The sequence below is a fragment of the Oratosquilla oratoria genome, chromosome 41 (assembly GCF_046742065.1).
Source record: "Oratosquilla oratoria isolate Oo_2021 chromosome 41, ASM4674206v1, whole genome shotgun sequence".
Taxonomy (NCBI): Eukaryota; Metazoa; Arthropoda; class Malacostraca; order Stomatopoda; family Squillidae; genus Oratosquilla; species Oratosquilla oratoria.
In genome coordinates, this window is record NC_134817.1 from 6283289 (window position 1) to 6301132 (window position 17844).

Sequence of the window (17844 nt, forward strand, 5' to 3'; positions counted from 1 at the left end):
CCTCCAGCGTCATCACAACCTCTACAGTGGCAACAACCTCCCGCGGGAGTCCAGGAAGCAGCGATGGCCCCTTCTCCAGTGAAGGCAACAATGAAGGAAGACAGCGACCACGATTGAACACATATGTCTAAAATGTATATTGTAAATATAATGTATTTTGTATTTTTTCCTAAATAACAATATTTTTGTCAAACATAATCTTTTATATTCCCTTATATTTTTATGTATGTATATATATATATATATATATATGTATATATATATATATATATATATATATATATATATATATATATAAATGCATATATGTATATAAATGACGAAACTATATCTTGAAAATTACATGACAATTGAAAATACAAGTAATGAGAAAAAAGACTTGAAAACACATGAACATTATTAACAAAACATATCTTGATAATACAATGAAAAACAGTAAATTGAAATATACAATGAAAAGCGTAGTAGTAGGCCAGGTAATCTCGGACAGCCTTTGATTGTCTTGTGTTGTGTAGTTTGATCCCTTTCGACGCATGAGTTGTTCCATGAGATTCGGCTCCTCTCTCCAAGCTCCAGGTAGCATGTTGTGCTGAGCATCTTCGCGGTCGAGGTCGGTGGGAGCAAAGGGATAGTGGTCGGGTATGAGATTGTGCAAGACACATACACACATGGCGAGCAACTTCACTACTTTAGGTTCCTGTTGCATGGTGGTGTCGAAGAATCGCAATCTCATTTGCAGGATACCGAATGCATTCTCCACCACACGACGATCGCGAGACAACCTATAGCTGTAGATCTCCTCATGGTGAACCTGGGAGGTGTGGGAGTAGGGTTTCATCAGCGTTGTCTTGAGGGCGAAGGCGTCATCTGCTATAATGTGGAAGGGGATTGGAGTGTCATCATTCGGCAGAGCGCTGTCCTCAGGAAATCCCACTCGGTTCTGCTCGATGGCATGATGAAGGTTGCACTTGATCCAGGTTCTCCATCACCAGCACCTCCTTCAGCACCTACGTCGACGTACAGAAGCCTATGCTTTGCATCTGCGACGGCCATGAGTATGATGCTGTGTAACTTCTTGTAGTTATAGTATAGTGATCCTCCTCTCTTTGGGCTTCTTTATAGGGACATGCTTTCCATCAAGTGCCCCTCCACAATTATGGTAGTCCCACTTCTTCGCGAATACTTCGGGGACCGTCTTCCACTCCTCGGGAGTTTTGGGGCACTTCAGGACTTCATGTTCGTAGGCGTCGATGATGGCTTTGCACAGTTTAGACAAAAACCTGCAAATCGTACTCTTGGAGACTCGGAAACTATATTGCAGACTTGTGTAGAAGTCCCCACTTGCCAGGAAGCGGAGGGTGACCGCCAATTTCAATCCCACTGTTAGAAGATCCCTAATTCTCGTCTATTTCTTGGTGAGCATTGGAGAAATGCGGTCAACCATCTCGGCAAACAATCCCGGTTCGATCCGGACGAAGTTCTTGTACCCCTTATGGTCTTCTTGGTGTAGTTCTTGTAGCAGCTGGTCATAATCTCCATGTATAGATCTCCTCGTCAGCCATTCCCGGCACCACGTCGTTCTTCTAGCTCTTCTTCTTGCTTCTGCTTGTGCCATCGGTGCCGCAGGTGGTTCCTCTGGTCGTTCTTCGGGTCTTCTTGTCCAATACTTCTTGATGATATAGGCAGCAGTTACCAAAAGAATACTGGCAATCATGCTGTCTGCGTCCCGTCTTGTGTAGTGCTCTTGATCCATCCTCTATGGTGGTCAGTAGTAGTGAGTGACTTCCCTCAGGCTTCGGGCACTATATACACCCCTGGTAACTTGGGCACTATTTATGTGACACTTCACGACACTGCGTGATTACGTCGCAAGGGTGCGTAAACGCCTCGCCTCATCCCGTTGCACCTCGCAAGGAAACGCCGCTTCCACGTCGCGGATCTGCGCAAGACCTCGCAGCACAACCTTGTGCCATGCCGCAAGACCTCGCACTCACGTCGGAACACGTGTCTCGACGTTGGCACATTTTGGGGAGTTTCCACCACGAGGTGGCACGACCCCACGTCGCAACAAAAAAGTGCGTAGGTGTCAACCTACATATACATACCAAAGGCTTTCCCCCCTTACACGGAGGGTAGCCAAAAAGAAAAAGGGCATAGAAACCACTCCCACCCATTCCATTTCCTATATATTCCACTCCCTCTTATCTTGGCACCTCCTGGATGACGGCTCATCCCTGCATCCTGTCCACTGCCCTGGGTCAACCTACCTTTAGAAAACGTGAATAAATTCTAGACTGCGATAATGTCTTGGCCCGTGCATGTGGCTCCTATCCTGATGTTTGTCCTTTTATCCGCGTGTTATTTAGAACATATCACGTACTGTTTGTGTTCACTTAAAGGCACCCATACACTATTAATCATGTCTGCACAATCATGGTGATTGTGCAACCTGTTCAATGGTTTTGCCCACACACTAGTAATGGGATAGTGTAGTCGTCAATTGTCGTGTATCCAGCCAAGATGAATAGGTCAATGTTGTCCTTGCCCTAGAGCATAGAACCAAAGGAGATATCGAAAGAAAAGTAGGGATGAAGAACTGGCTCAAGAAAAGGCACGAATCCCACGACAATCTTCAAAAGGTATTTGCAATCTCTTCTCCTGTAAGATTACAATAATTTCCTACGAACGGAGAAGGAAACGTTCATTAATTTGCTTGGGATTGTTATACCACTCACATGGAAGGCGGGCACTAAGTTGAAAGATGTGTATGTGAAAGGCTTTCCATTACTTTACGTTTCCTCGCTGCTGGACAGTCGTTTGAGGACCTGAAACTCACCATAGCTCTCTCTGGTTTGGACACAATACAATAACAGTGTGGTGTTAGCGTCTCCTTGCTGTGAACGAGTAAGGTTTGGGTAATCACACAAAATTCATGTCGCATATGATTTAATAAGCGTACTAGAATTACCATTGTACAGTGTAAACAAAACAAGCAAAGTCTTGATATCATGTAGGCTACAATGTAGGCCAATTGGGAAAAATTGATTTAATAAGCGCACTAGAATTACCATTGTACAGTGTAAACAAACCAAGTAAAGTCTTCATATTATGTAGGCTACAATGTAGGCCAACTGGGAAAAAAATAAATCGATAGTTCAAACTTGAGAATTGCATCCATTGCCATAATTATCTGAGGTCAATATTGATGGAAAATATTGTGCATTATCACAGACTGACGTCTATGTGTGATAGAGATTGGCATGGTCTTGGACAGAGTGTGGTATATCAACTCCCATGGGAGAGTTTGATCCCGTATCAGGAGAGAGGGCTGGATTAGGTGTGGAGACCCGACTTGGCTCACGACTGCCTTCATTAATCTTGATAGAATGACGGTGCAGTGTCCCCAGCCGACCCTCAAAGAGGATATCATTGATACCTTTCCCTGCATAGATTTGTTGATCGGCGTTCAGGTTCCTAAACTCTTGAGCCCAACTTGCCAACACATCAACGGCGTCGTCGCTCCGCTTGAGTAGACTGCAAGCAAGCGACAGGAGCTCAGTACGTTTAGCTTCTACATACTGATAAGAGGGGGTTTCTACTGGCTGCTGAGGTGAAAAATAGGGTACTGTGGCGTATTGTGGTTGTCCTGGTTGAAGGCCCTGTGCTCGTTTTGTCCGCCGGGTGTTTTGGAAGAACTGGAGAGTCAGCATTCTGAAGTCTATCTTCTCGTCAGCGTTAAGTTGTTTGTAATACGGAAGAAGGGAAAATAGGAATGCTTTGTCTGGGTCCTCGTCCTCCTGTTTGGGGTTCTCTGTCAGTCTCTTGAGGAGCTCCTCCTGGAAAGGAGTGAGGTTGGCTTTGGCAGGTTGGCGGGGTCCAGCTCGGGGGACTTTACTGCGGACACTTGCAGCAAGACTCTCTTCGTTATCATCTTCCTCGCTACCTCCTGTTCTCTCCGGATGTAACTCCCCCTCCTCCTCGTGCGCGCCGTCTTCCACGTTTCCAGTGGGTTTTCGTCTCTCTATAGTTGGCAGTAGGAAGCACAGGGCCTCCGCATAGACGTACTTCTTCTTCTTGGTTGCAGGTTCACCACTTTTCCCTTGGTTGAGATACTTCACAAATCGGTCTCTGATATTTCGCCATTTCTCCTTCATGTCCTTCACTGTCAAACGAAAAATAAAGATAGTATACCATAAGTTGTGGTAAAGTATTGTAAATCAATAGCATGAAACGTTAAAAACAAGATTATATTGAACGCTAAAGATGAGATGGTTGTTTTCCTGATTGAATTATTTTATATGAAAAGTAGTACACAATGCAGACAAACAAACACAAAGTACAATTTCTAAAGATTCTTTTAGCAGTGAAAAAAGACAAACATTCATTATCATAAGCTCATATCCCATTGAATTATTCTGTATGAAAAGTAGTACATAATATAGACAGGCAGACACAAAGTACAATTTCTAAAGGTTCTTTAAGCATTAAAAAAAAATCATTATTGTAAGCTCATATTTAAGTACTATCCACCAAAACTATTGTGTGTCCTCAAATAATTTTACGAGATGATGACAGGCAAACACAAAGTACAATTTCTAAAGCTTCTTTTAGCAGTGCAAAAAAAAAAAAAGACAAACATTCATTATTGTAAGCTCACATCTAAGTACTATGCACCAAAACTATTGCATGTCCTCAAATAATTTTAGAAAATGTGATCTTGTATTTTTTCAGATTTCTTATTATTACAGCAAGTACTTGTTGACTGGAAGTACCTTCTCAAGCCCATATCTAACTACTATCCACCAAAACTATTGCATGTCCTCAAATAATTTTAGAAAATGTGATCTTGCATTTTTTCAGATTTCTTATTATTACAGCAGGTACTTGTTGACTGGAAGTACCTTCTCAAGCCTTCAGTATGAGATCTACTACCACTTGAACTACATTTATGGAAACCTGTTAAGAAAATTGGACTCGCTTGGTAGAGATGGAAATGCCAGAACCAAATGTGGCTGAACATTACCAATCAGTTTGATTTGAAAGCAAATTTCTCTAACTGTGTGGGTGCAGGTTAGGATGCGACCCCAAGCAGCAGCAGCAGCAGGATCAAATGTCTTTAATTACAAGATCATTTCCTCTGGAGCTGATGGGAGTTGCAGATGCAAACCTAAGCTTTGTTGTGATTAACGTAGGTGTTCATGGAAAAGGGAATTCTAGTGTTTAGGGACAAGAAATAGTACCAAACATTATAAAGTTACCACCTCTTCGTTCTTTGCCAGTCACTAATCTAAATCGTCAGCCTTTTGTGATGGTCTGGGATGAATTGTTTATTTTAATCCATTAATACATGTATGTATGTATGTATGTATTCTTGTTTGTATGTATATTTGTATGTATGTATGTATGTATGTATTCTTGTTTGTATGTATATTTTTATGTATGTATTCTTGTTTGTATGTATATTTGTATGTATGTATGCATGTATGTATTCTTGTTTGTATGTATATTTGTATGTATGTATGTATGTATGTATACATGTATATATATATGCATATATGTATGTATGCATGTATATATGTATGTGTTTATACATGTATATATGTATATATGTGTATATATGTATGTATGTATTCATGTATGTATATATTCATGTATGTATATATTCATGTATGTATATATTCATGTATGTATATATTCATGTATGTATATATTCATGTATGTATATATTCATGTATGTATTTATTCATGTATGTATTCATGTATGTATATATTCATGTATGTATATATTCATGTATGCATGTATGTATGTATCTTTCGCGACCATACCCATCACGTGAACTAAATGCAAAGAAAACCAGTTTTCAGTTACAGATTTTTCGAGATGCAGACGTCGTGTGGATCGTCGTGCTTTTGGACTTCTTGTAAACAAGTGGACGAATTTCCACACGCCTATTCTAGTGCAGCCAGATTCATTGTTTCAAGTTTGTTGAATTCTATACAACTTTGTCAGCAAGAGAGAGATGGGGAGCAAACTTTGAATATGGCGAAACACATTCATGTGTGGTTGTAGATGACTTTGGACTCCACGTGGGCGATGCCTTATCACATTGGGCAATTTTACCTCCAACTGTTGGAGCAAATCTGCAGCCTGGAGCTTTTATGGAAGGAATATGATATACTGGATGAGATTGATTTTCCTTCAGAATATCAAGTGACATCCTATGTATTTTTGTCGAAAAAAAAGTTTCCTACAGTGGTTTTTCCGGCGGAAAAAATTGATGGACGTAGGCGTTACCGTCGATTAATCGGAGGTCGGAGGAAAAATAGCCGAGTGTGATAAGCACATTAGATATTAGACTTCTTTGCTGATTACTTTATGGGTCCTGGTGCTGTGCTATTCCAAAAGAATCATATGTACTAAACTGCAATGTCTTGTTAGGTGATCAATGCATCACAATGACTCCGCATTATGCACTTCTGTTTGATACGCAGTGTTCTTGTTCACTAACACTATCTAGCAAACACATGTTTACAGAAACTATTACTTTCTACAGGAAATAAAAGAAGATTGTCTTACCTTTCACATCTCTTTCTGACGACTCGAGACCAAGCCATTCCTTGTACATAATTTCCCCAATCTCACACCATGATTTTTCCTTAAATATTTTGTCAGTATATTCCCTTGCACTCTTTTCCCAAAGCGCCGGCCTTTCCTGCACGCATTGAATGAACAAATCCACGTCAAACATGGTGGAAAGAGCGACAGCAGGACGACCGCCGTGCGGCGTGGCCGGACAGTGTGGCCACGCACGTACAACTGCCTCTGCTTTGTCCTCCCATCCGGCGCGATGCGGCGGTGCGGCGCCGCCGCAGCATGATACGGCGTCGTGTGGCGGAAGCGGGGGCGCCGCAATACTTCGACACTCCTCGTCTGTCTGTCTGTGTTACCACAATGCGGCCGCACCGGGCAGTGATACCGGCTTAATCATAAGAGATATATAGTACTAGTATATCTGTGCCGAAGCCGAGTATTAAGGTTAGATGCAATAATACAAAAATAATACTAAGGGTGGTTTAATACACGCTTTAGAATTATCCTTGCACAATGTAAACAAAAGAGTGGTGAGGTATTGGTTAATGTAATGTAGGCAAGGTTATATAAAGAATATATAATTGAGCTTTAAAAATGGCACCCACCGCCATAAGCTTTGCGTAAAGTACCAGAACTTTTGTGAAGTCAACACTGATGGAAGCTTTATTGTGCATTATCATTTACTGACGTCTATGTAGGGAAGGGATTCGGATGGTCTTGGACAGAGTGTGGTGGTATATCAACTCCCATGGGAGAGTTTGAGCCACTGCTGGGGGAGAGGGCTGGATTCGGTGTGGAGACCCGACTTCGCTCACGACTGCCTTCATTAATCTTGATAGAATGACGGTGCAACGTCCCCAGCCGAGCCTCAAAAATGATGTCATTTATACCTTTCCTTGCATATATATGTTGATCGGGACTCAGGTTCCTGAATTCTTGAGCCCAGCTTCTCGCTAACACCGCATCGTCGTCATCACATCGCTCAAGAATACTACATGACAGTGACAAAAGTTCGGAACGTTTAGCTTCTACGTCTGTCTTCTGCTTCTTGTTGGGTGAACTTGCCATCATCTGCTGTGCTTCAGCGGATGCACTCGGTTCCCGCAGGGAAAGAAACATCTGTGGCGTATCAGCCAAAGCTGAGGAACATGTACCGTGGGTATCATGAGGAGGAGGAGATATGGTTGGCTCTCGATATGCAAATTGCTGTACAAGTTCTTGTAGACGGCTTCTAAATGTCAGCTTCTGCACATCAGGAACTCTTTTAACGTGGGGTAACAGACTCTTGAAGAACATCATGTCCTCATCGTCATCTTTGTCTTGCTTTCGACTTAAATTTTCTAACAAGTATTGAATTTTTTGTCGCTCAATATCAAAGATACTCTGGTTATAGTCGTCTGCTTTAGAACGCCTGCTTGCTCCTTTTCCATTAAGATGCGTGGAAGGTGAAGCAAGCCTGTGCCTCTCCATAGCAGCTTCCTCGCGTTCCGGCGTGTCTTGATTGCGGGATGAAGACCCTTCCTCTCTAGCCGAGGGGTCCACAGTACCCGTTTGATATTCTACCTGAGGCGATCCAGGTAATGAGGTTTCAATAACGTCACTGGCTACCACACCTGATGAATTTCCGGTCGAAGCCCTAGGTTTCACGACATCCCTCAGGAAAAGCAGTAACTTGAAATACTGCCACTTTGATGTGGGAGTGTCACCTGAGGCCTCCCCTGGTCGAGCTGGCGCAATCTTTCCAAGCTCTACTGCAAATTGGTCCCTCAGATATTTCCATTTTCTTCTCGCCTGTAACTCTGAAAAGACGAAATAAATACAGAAAATGGAAAAAAAAGAACAAATATATATATATAATAATGAATAGCTAGTATGTATACATACAGATCCTAGGCGAACATCCTCCAGAACACTGTATTACCAGGCAGTCCATACATTCCCATATGCATACACAACCTCGAGCCTACTGCCAAGGCTATCAATAATGATTATACTATTAGTTTTTATTATTCACACTTATTTTTATCATTTGGATATATCTTGACAAATGTTTATTGTTCCGTGTCATTGCATTTTCATTTAGAATCCCCGTGACAGCGGTGGGGAAAATCATTGCAGAGACTGCTGTTGCACTGTACGAGGAACCGCGTGAGGGACATACCAGTACCAACAAAGGCATCTTTAACAAGTTCATTACTATTGATGTGGGGGGCTATGGAAAGCAAAGAGATGATGGTACGTCCCATGCCTCTGAACCGTACAATGTCTTGACAAAGAGGAAATCAGAACTCCAGAACCGTCCTACCTGACAAATACAATAAGTTCATTACTGTTCATGTAGGAGGCTATGGAAAGCAAAGTAATGGTGGTACGCCCCATGTTTCTGAACCGTAGTGTCTTGACAAAGGAAATTAGAATTCCAAATTCGTACTACCTGACAAAAAAAAAAATTGGGGGGTGAAGCCTACCCTCTTTTGCCTTTCTTCTTATAAATGTATGGGGGACGTAATTTGGCTACTGAAGATAGGTCCTCCAACCAACGTTTATCCACGTGTAGGAAGACAGTTGAGTGTGCTTTTGGCATATTGTGGAACAAATGGCGTCTATTGTATGTGTGGAAATTAAGGTTGATTTGATTGATCACATTGTAAAATGTGTCTTGCATAACACAATTAAAGATGAAGAAGAAAGGACAAATGAGAGATTGGGTGTTGGGAGTAAAACGAAGACGATCTAGGAATTAATTTACTCTAAGCTCACAATTATAGATAAAGAGGGAGTTCAACATCATCTGGGACTGCCGTCTAATCTCCAAGGGAAAATGATCATATGTATTGTCGGGGAACGTCAGAGAGAAAATGAAACTGTTCTTATTGAAGTATTCCTTGGTATACAAAGATCAAAACAAAACGGTAAACCATATTTGAAATCAGAGTATTTCACTTGCTGTGATTTTGCTACCTTACTCCTGTGCTGTCAACAGCAAAAGACTAGAAATAAAACAGTTCATAACTTCTGAATGCTCGTTTCACTGATCTCTGTATCTTACTACAAACGTCTTTCATTTAACTGCATTTATATATATCAAACCTGCTTACCTTCACAGTTCAGTTCCTTGCTGATTTCAGCCCACAGCTTATCCACAAGAGCCCTATTAGAGTGGTGCTTATTCCATTTATTCCACAATGGTTGTCTCTCGTATACGCTTGTGATAAGGAGCTCAACATCCATCTTTGTTGCCGTCAGGAGCGTCCGACCGGGCAGGTTCAGCGGGCGAGACTGAGCACAGCAAAACCGTAAAGCGGGTTCAAGCAGACTCCCCGCTCCGACACGCTCGAGTCCGCTTTCTCTGTGCACTCGTATACCTTGGCTTCTCGACGCAGGTCGGCGGCGGTTGCCCGCGCGGGCAAACATGCTTTCCCCGTGCACGCACCATCTCTGAGTTCGTTATGGTGAATATTGAATGTGTAAATGTCTAATAATTGTCTAATACCCTGTGTTGAAGGAGAGTATTTTAAGGTTGGAGTAATAATACAAAAATCATGCCTAGTATGATTTAATATGTTTACTTAATCCTTGTGTATTGTGAACAAAACATTGGTAAAGCCTTGGGCAATTAAATCTGCTGAAGAAGGGTATTTTAAGGTTGGGGTAATAATACAAGATACAAAAAATCAAGCATCATATGATTTAATATGTATAGTTAATTCTTGTACAATGTGAACAAAACATTGATAAGGCCTTGGTCAACATCATGTAGGCCAACTGGAAAAAATAAAACCTATAACTGAACCTGGAATTGCCATTCACCGCCATAATTATTACGGGTAATACTGATGGAAACTTTACTGTGCATTGTCACTGACTGACGTACGTAGGGAAGGGATTCCCATGGTCTTGAACAGAGTGTGATGGCATATCAATCATCAAAGGAAGAGTTTGATATAGTTTCGAGAGACAGAACAAGATTAGGTGAGGACACCTTACCTTGCTCAATACTGTTTTCATTAATCTTGACAGAATGACGATGGAGCGTCCCCAACCGACCCTCAAAAAGGATATCATTGATCCCTTTCCTTGCATAGATTTGTTGATCCTCACTCAGGTTTCTAAATTCTTGAGCCCAACTCTTTGCCAACACATCAACGGCGTCGTCACATCGATTGAGAAGACTGCATGACAGTGACAAAAGTTCAGAGCGTTTAGCCTCTACGTCCGTCTTAATTTTCTTGTTGAGTGAGATTGCCTCCTTTTGTTCTGGTTCAAGACTTCCGTCAGCATAGTATGGATCCTGTTCCTGCAGAAGGGAAAAGTAATGTCTGAATTGTTATGATGAATATTAGCTGGGTAAAAATGCAATAGGTCTTGACAGTTCTGCTTCTCGTTTACATATATCACAGAGGAGGAATGAATGGACATGGCTAACGCATCTGAAAGGACATGACAGTCTCCGCATTGTACTGAGGACATCGACGGACATGTGGAGATTACCAAGCCCCTTGGTTTTATTTAGGTTTATATTACTACAATTATAAGCACACATTCAGCGTAGTAGTAATGACTGATGTTAATACCAATTATGAATTTATAATGGTAAATGATGGTACAAGGATGCTTGCTGGTAGAGAGGATTAGGGCGTCGTTACTCACAGCGAAGGTCGAGGTGATGGCGGTACGAACCCTGCCACTGGCGAGTGGAATTTATAACGGTAAATGTTGGCGCAAATGGTAAGGTTTCCGATGGCGGTGGGTTTGCTAATACTCAATTTTGTAAACGGCTGAAAGAAACTACAATGCACAATCCTGAGCCAACCTTTCTGCATGGATGTCATGATATTATACCATAAGTTTTCGTGAAAGGCGATGCCTTTGTCATTGGACAACCTAATGAAACCTTATGCCCAGAGAATCCTCACCCAAGCAGAAGACATTTACAATTATCGAACGTCACGATCACGCGTTGATGAAAATGCATTTGGGATAACGTCGTCATCGGGTCCTTCTATTTACTATCAATGCAGTCCAAGGCTTTAACAATAATTTTGTCTAGCTGTTATCTGTATTTCTACCCGCGCAAACATGTACAGACATACATATACCAAAGACTTTTTTTTCCCTTACACGGGAGGTAGCCAAAAGAAAAAGGGCATAGAAACCACTCCCACCCATTCCACTCCCCTCCACCCTCTCTCTTATCTTCGCACCTGGATAACGGGTCATCCCTGCATCTTGTCCACTGCCCTGGGTCAGAAGCAGTGTCGCAAGACACAGCAAGGCCACAAACATGTACAGGCATATTTAGAAGCAGAGTTTGATATGGAACATGTGAGTAGGTCTACTAACGAGGGTAATGAAGCGAATTGGATATCTGACAGACAGCCTCTTCTACTGACATCTGAACGCAATGCAACTTCACCAATCAAAGGTGGCGGCGTGTAACACAAGGCTAGGTTGCTACTTGCATTTGCTACTTCGTCTGTGTAGAAACGATTTCAATTACAATATGACTTCTGCGAGAACATCTTAACAAGGTGACTGGCATTTCTTTAGGTTGAACTTGTCCTCGTCATTCAGCTTCTCGTTACATGACACGAGTAATTTGACATTTGGGAATTTGAAAAACTAAAAGATCGTAACCGAAATAGTCTATACTCAATCGAAGTAGCAAAAGCAAATAGCATGCTAGCGAGAAATGCCAAGTGTGCCGCCACCGGATATAAGAGATACATTGTCACTATTTCAGTAACACTGAATCTGTACCATGACAGGATTCAACGAATCGGGAAGGAGGAGAGTTACTCTGCATAGTGTACATTATATGGCGGGTCTGTAATTAGTTTTGTGTAAAAAGTACAATGACATTTTGACATGGTAATGGTTTCACAATGTTCTGCTGTTGAAATAAATGTGCGCGGCTAGTTAGTACTTACTGGGTCATCCAGTGAATCTTCGTGACAATTTTCTTCTTTCTCATTGTCGATAATCGACACTCGATCCTGGTCCCAAAGAAATTTGAGGTCTTTGAAATACCACAGGGAAGGTTTGTAAACGTCGTCAGCCCCAGCTCCTGATTGTTCACTCTCCAACACTTTCTTTAATTCCCTCCTGTAGTTTGATCGAAATGCATTGATCTTCTTGGTGACCATGCCCCGGGTGGCAGTGGGGTCAATTTCCTTGAGTTTTTCTACCAATGTATTATAGCATTCCCCTTTCAGTTGCCTGTTTTTGTAGTCGTCACTTTTGACCTTCCACAACGCAGGCAAACCTCGGTACAGCTCGAGAAATTCCCGCCAGAACTTCTGAGTGTCCCGTACACTCGCCATGGCTGGTGGTGGCAGACTGACGCCGCTTTTGCACAATCATTGCCACACGCCGTCAATCATGATTGTGCAAGCGCCATGACTCACGGTTAAATGTCAAACCATGCGGGACCATCTTCAATCATCTATTCTAATTTGCGCAGTCCTTCAATCATATCCACTCACCCACACACTGGATATGTTTTTGCAATCATCATTATTCTGCAATTATGACTGCTAGTGTATGGGGGCCCTTTAGTCTGGGGTATGAACGATTTTTTTTCCAACTTTATTTAGTTTCTCTAGTATATTATTTTTGTTCTTTTGAATATTTCTCCCAAGTGTATAACATTATATTTACCCGTAAAAAATATATTTTTTCTTCATACTATACAGCGTATGTGGGGTTTCGTTTGCTATCTATTTCTCTACAAGCAGAAGATAACGAAAGAATCAGAAATCAGCGTTCAGGTTGTTTATCTCACCGTTATTCCCCATGCGTACGAACGAAATGCAATGGGAAGAGACGGTTACAAATAAACTAAAAGTTCAAAATGAGAAACATCAGTTGCCGGAATTTAAGCGTATGAACGATAGGCACTGTAGTGACGGTTAGTCACTATATCCGTTCAATTTTAGCGATCATTTTCTGGACATGGGTAACCACGTACGAATAAAGCAATTTTTTTTTTTAAAGTTGATAATTGCTGTACCGAACCTCCAAAGTGCTACAGAGAAGTAAATTCATGGTTAGTGTCAAGGACAGTTATCGAAAATATAAATCTGTTAAAATATTCAACATAGAGGCCTTCGATTCAACTCGCACGTACATTTTAACATCGCGTCGCCGTCACGAATCACTTCTAAATTTGTTATAGAAATAACATAGTTCAATATGACCCTCGCTTACAATTCAACATCACAACAAATCGTATTCAAGGGAACATTGGTTTCCGGGAGAAGACTGTCCGTTGTCTCCCTCTTCCTACCCTTCGATTACTGTGTTCGTTTTCTTTCTTTCTAAGAAATCTTCCAACCAATCCAGCAGGTTACCTGAATCCCTACCCTTTACACTGCGTGCGTGTACGTATGTATGTGCATGTATGTATGTATGTATTCACTTCACTTGTTCTTTGGATCACGTGTTGGACTCGTGATCGACAGCTATTTCCCTCCTGGAAGAGAGCTCAGAGCTCGTAGGTCCGATCTATGGGTAATGCTATGACCCTGCACACACACACACACCCAACACCCCGCCCACGAGAGTTGGAGTAACACCCCTCAGCGCTGCGATACTGATATTATTTCAGCCCCGGGCGAGAGACGAACCCGGACCTCCGTAAAGGCAGGCCAGAGCTCTCACCACCGCGCCATGAGAGGTGTGCATGCATGTATGTGTGCATGCATGTATGTGTGCATGCATGTATGTGTGCATGCATGTATGTGTGCATGCATGTATGTGTGCATGCATGTATGTGTGCATGCATGTATGTGTGCATGCATGTATGTGTGCATGTATGTATGTGTGCATGCATGTGTGCATGTATGTGTGCATGTATGTATGTGTGCATGTATGTATGTATGTGAACGTGCATGTATGTATGTATGTGAACGTGCATGTATGTATGTGTGCATGCATGTATGTATGTGTGCATGCATGTATGTATGTGTGCATGCATGTATGTATGTATGTGTGCATGTATGTGTATGTGTGCGTATCTTACAAACGTAGAGACGTGGGGTTTGATTTCCTGGCTCATGCGCAGTCCTTTCCCGCGTAAAGGGACCAACCACGTGCTGCACCAGCCCAACTCACCGAGATGAGACCAGGAGGACCTACTACGCATAGTAACATGCAGATACCCATACCTGCCCCCACCATGTATCCCAACTATGCAGGTACAATTTCAATGTTGAATATTTAACGTGTAATTAAATACAAAAGTTACCATATAGAGCGATTTTAAATGAAAAAAAACGTCTTTCGTGTGTGTGTGTGTGTGTGTGATTTACCTTGGTCTTTGGATCACGGGTTGGACACGTGATCGACAGCTACTTCCCTCCCGAAAGAGAGCTCAGAGCTCGTATGATCAATCTATGGGCAATGCTGTTACCTTACACACACACCCAACTCCCCGCCCACGAGAGTTGGAGTAACGACTCGAAGCACATGCGATACTGAAATGGTGTGTGTGTGTGTGTGTTTGTGTTTGCCGGTATAGTATGTGGCCTACCTCTGAAACTGGTATAGTATGTGTCCAACCCTAATTGAATGTGTCCTACCTCAGGGAATTTTTGAAACAATGTTAGGTTACCTTAGCTTTGGTACCTAACCTAATTGTAAAGGTAGGCCACGTGTTGTACCAAAGAAAGAAAGAAATTCGTTGACCACATACTATACCGAAACCGGCCGGGTTCCCTCAGTGCTGCTTTTGACGCCAGATGCTCTATTCTTTGCCTGCCAACTTATCGCTCTCCCAGAGCGAATTTCAAGCTGATAAAGACTCGAGAAGCGATAAGCAGTTGACACATTAAAAAATACTTACCATGTTCGGTGGGTAGCTTCTTGTACACACGACTTTCTGCAGAAACGAATCCGCTTTTTCGTACCAATGCAGCCTTGGGGTGTAAACGAGGCCTCTACGTTTCTTGCTGGCTTTCACCTTCCTTAGTTCCTTTCTATAGGTGTCCTTGATACTCTTGAAGCGTACTGTCAAAACAAGATTCATTCAGTAAGTTTCTCGGGAAAGAAATGCGATTCTAATTATAACTGAACTTATACTTAAGTTACTCAGCTTTCATTTGGTAATTAAAAAATATACTGCCGTGAAGGGACTAGCTTAGTCAGCCCAGATTAGCCTTGCTAAACAGCTGTATATGTCCATCTACGTATATACTATTACTACTACTGTAGAGGTAAAGTTAACAAACAAAGTATTACCTTTGAACTCTTCCTTGTCCATCTTCATATTCCATGCTTCTAGTTCCATGAGCATTTGCGACATTTGTTCATCACGCACTCGTCTATTTGAATAGTCTTCCAAATTAGCGTTCCATATGACGGGATAGCTTTCTACAATCTCGAGGAGGTTGGATATTTCGTCTGCTCTCAGTCGGCTTAGTTTTGGCGCCATCTTAGAAAGAAAATGTGGGCAGCGTACCCAGCGGCAAGTCACACACACTCACTCACACACACCCTCACCCTCACACTCTGACGTCGTCTTCTGGACTGCGCGTCAATTCGCTACCGAAACGCCTGACGCGAGCGGCAAAGCTGAGCTTGTTTAACTTCCATCGCTAGCGAACAAAAGACGCCGCGTTTTAAAACGGCTGTCACCATTGAAATCACTAGCGAATTAAGAAGCTTGTCCAAAGCGAATGAAATTGGTGCCGTGTAGAAGACGCTTATATTACGAGTAGTGTCTTGACTGCGTTCAAGTTCTGCCTGGGTATGCCTGTGTACAAGAGTGTGGGCAATTTACAAGGTTGTGCGTGTGTGTGTGTGCATGTTGGTTTTTATGGGCGAACTACAAACGGTTTTATGTCGTGATAAACAAGCATTTAGTTACATTAACAATTGTCTTCTCTATTTGATTGATCTTCCGCATTGGTATTTGGGATCTTGATAATGGATTCAATGGATTTTTACCTTTATATATATATACTACACTATTACTGATTAATAATAAAAACAACATACCAAATGGCATTTGATATCATGTTATAAAGTAAAATAAATTACTTGCCAGGTTGGTTAAAAGGGTGTAAAAAATAATTTATCTTATATTATTTGCTTTTGTTTTGTCATCATTTGTCTGTCTGATTTTCATTTATTATTAGTTATATGTCAATTTATTATTATTTACTATTTACCTGTTTGTTTATTATTTAACTATACCTATGCATTTATTTGTTATTTACATTATTATAGTTTTTATTTATTGTTTTATTATTAATATGATTTTTTTTTCGCATCCGACCTAGATATGGATCAAAAGGTCTCCTGTCGGCATGCTCCGCCTTTGTAATCCTTTGTAAGCCAAAACGTCCGGGATCGACAGTATCATGAGATCGAAACGGGCGTCATTCATCGTATACTTAGGGCGCAGATTCTCTCTAATACAAACTGAATTGAACGCCACAGCATTATCACAATTATTGTTATTATTATAATTATCATAATTTTTATTTTGTTAATGTTTCCAACTTTCCTCATTAGAGTTCTGGTTTTGGGACGAAGAGTAAAGACGAGCTGTCCGAAGTTTATCCATTTTGATTAAACTCAATTCACCTCGACTACAAAGTCATTCTGAAAATAATTAACTACAGAGTAACAGACTCAATCGCACATATACAAAACTTACCTTATGATAAAATAAATACGTCGGCGCGTTTCCATACACCTCATGAACACGTCCACAGGGGACTTAGAAAAACTTACAAGAGGTTCGTGGACCGCTGACCTGACCCGAGCCGACCTTCTAGGGGGGTGGGGGGAGTCGGGGCAGTGGGCAATGCTGGAGGGGGGGGGTAAAAGGTGACCGGGCGTTTTGGCCTAGGACGTTTTAGCCGTTTATGTGTGGAGGGGAGTGGAATATATATAGGGAATGGAATGGGTGGGTGTGGTTTCTATGCCTTTTTCTTTTTGGCTACCCCCGTGTAAGGAGGGAAAATCCTTTTGTATATGATGTATATATGTAGGTGTGGTCAATAAATAATCAACTTAGCCTCTTCTGGTATTTTGACGGGGCGTGTGTTGTTCATAAGTAATCTATTTACTTAGCATTTACAGCCGCCCGACTATTGTTAAAATATGGCGTATATTATAGCGAAATAATCAAAACTATTGGAAAGAAAAAACACTGAATTTTATTATTATTATTTATCATTTTTATTCACAAATGCATGTTAATAGATAGCCTTTTCGGATATTTAGACGGGGCGTTTCATGTG

General features: G+C 41.7%; 2 protein-coding genes across 3 annotated transcripts; both read right to left on the reverse strand.

Moving 5' to 3' along the window:
• Positions 1-2929: 2929 nt before the first annotated feature.
• LOC143021305 (uncharacterized) lies at positions 2930-9847 on the reverse strand. The gene is made up of 5 exons (XM_076178713.1): positions 9691-9847; positions 7284-8391; positions 7082-7084; positions 6578-6939; positions 2930-4162 (listed from the first exon to the last, which is right to left on the reverse strand). The coding sequence occupies exons 1-5, from the start codon at positions 9821-9823 to the stop codon at positions 3240-3242; spliced, it is 2529 nt and encodes an 842-aa protein (XP_076034828.1). The 5' UTR covers positions 9824-9847; the 3' UTR covers positions 2930-3239.
• Positions 9848-10261: 414 nt separating this feature from the next.
• Positions 10262-16251, reverse strand: LOC143020918 (uncharacterized). 2 transcript variants are annotated; one of them, XM_076177864.1, is made up of 3 exons: positions 15833-16251; positions 15438-15601; positions 10262-10889 (listed from the first exon to the last, which is right to left on the reverse strand). In XM_076177864.1, exons 1-3 carry the CDS (start codon positions 16023-16025, stop codon positions 10512-10514), a joined length of 735 nt encoding a protein of 244 aa, XP_076033979.1. In that variant the 5' UTR covers positions 16026-16251; the 3' UTR covers positions 10262-10511. The 2 variants fall into 2 exon arrangements, with proteins under 2 accessions (XP_076033979.1, XP_076033978.1); XM_076177863.1 differs by lacking the exons at positions 15438-15601; positions 15833-16251 and adding an exon at positions 12523-13066.
• Between the last annotated feature and the right edge of the window lie 1593 nt (positions 16252-17844).

Excerpts from the sequence above, each read along its gene's own strand:
- LOC143020918 (XM_076177863.1), bottom strand. The coding sequence starts at position 12,915 with ATGGCGAGTGTACGGGACACTCAGAAGTTCTGGCGGGAATTTCTCGAG. Across the intron at positions 10,890-12,522 it reads AAGATTCACTGGATGACCCA|GAACAGGATCCATACTATGC; the intron begins GTAAGTACTAAC and ends TCCCTTCTGCAG.
- LOC143021305 (XM_076178713.1), bottom strand. The coding sequence starts at position 9,823 with ATGGATGTTGAGCTCCTTATCACAAGCGTATACGAGAGACAACCATTG. Across the intron at positions 8,392-9,690 it reads CAAGGAACTGAACTGTGAAG|AGTTACAGGCGAGAAGAAAA; the intron begins GTAAGCAGGTTT and ends TCGTCTTTTCAG. Across the intron at positions 4,163-6,577 it reads GTCAGAAAGAGATGTGAAAG|TGAAGGACATGAAGGAGAAA; the intron begins GTAAGACAATCT and ends TTCGTTTGACAG.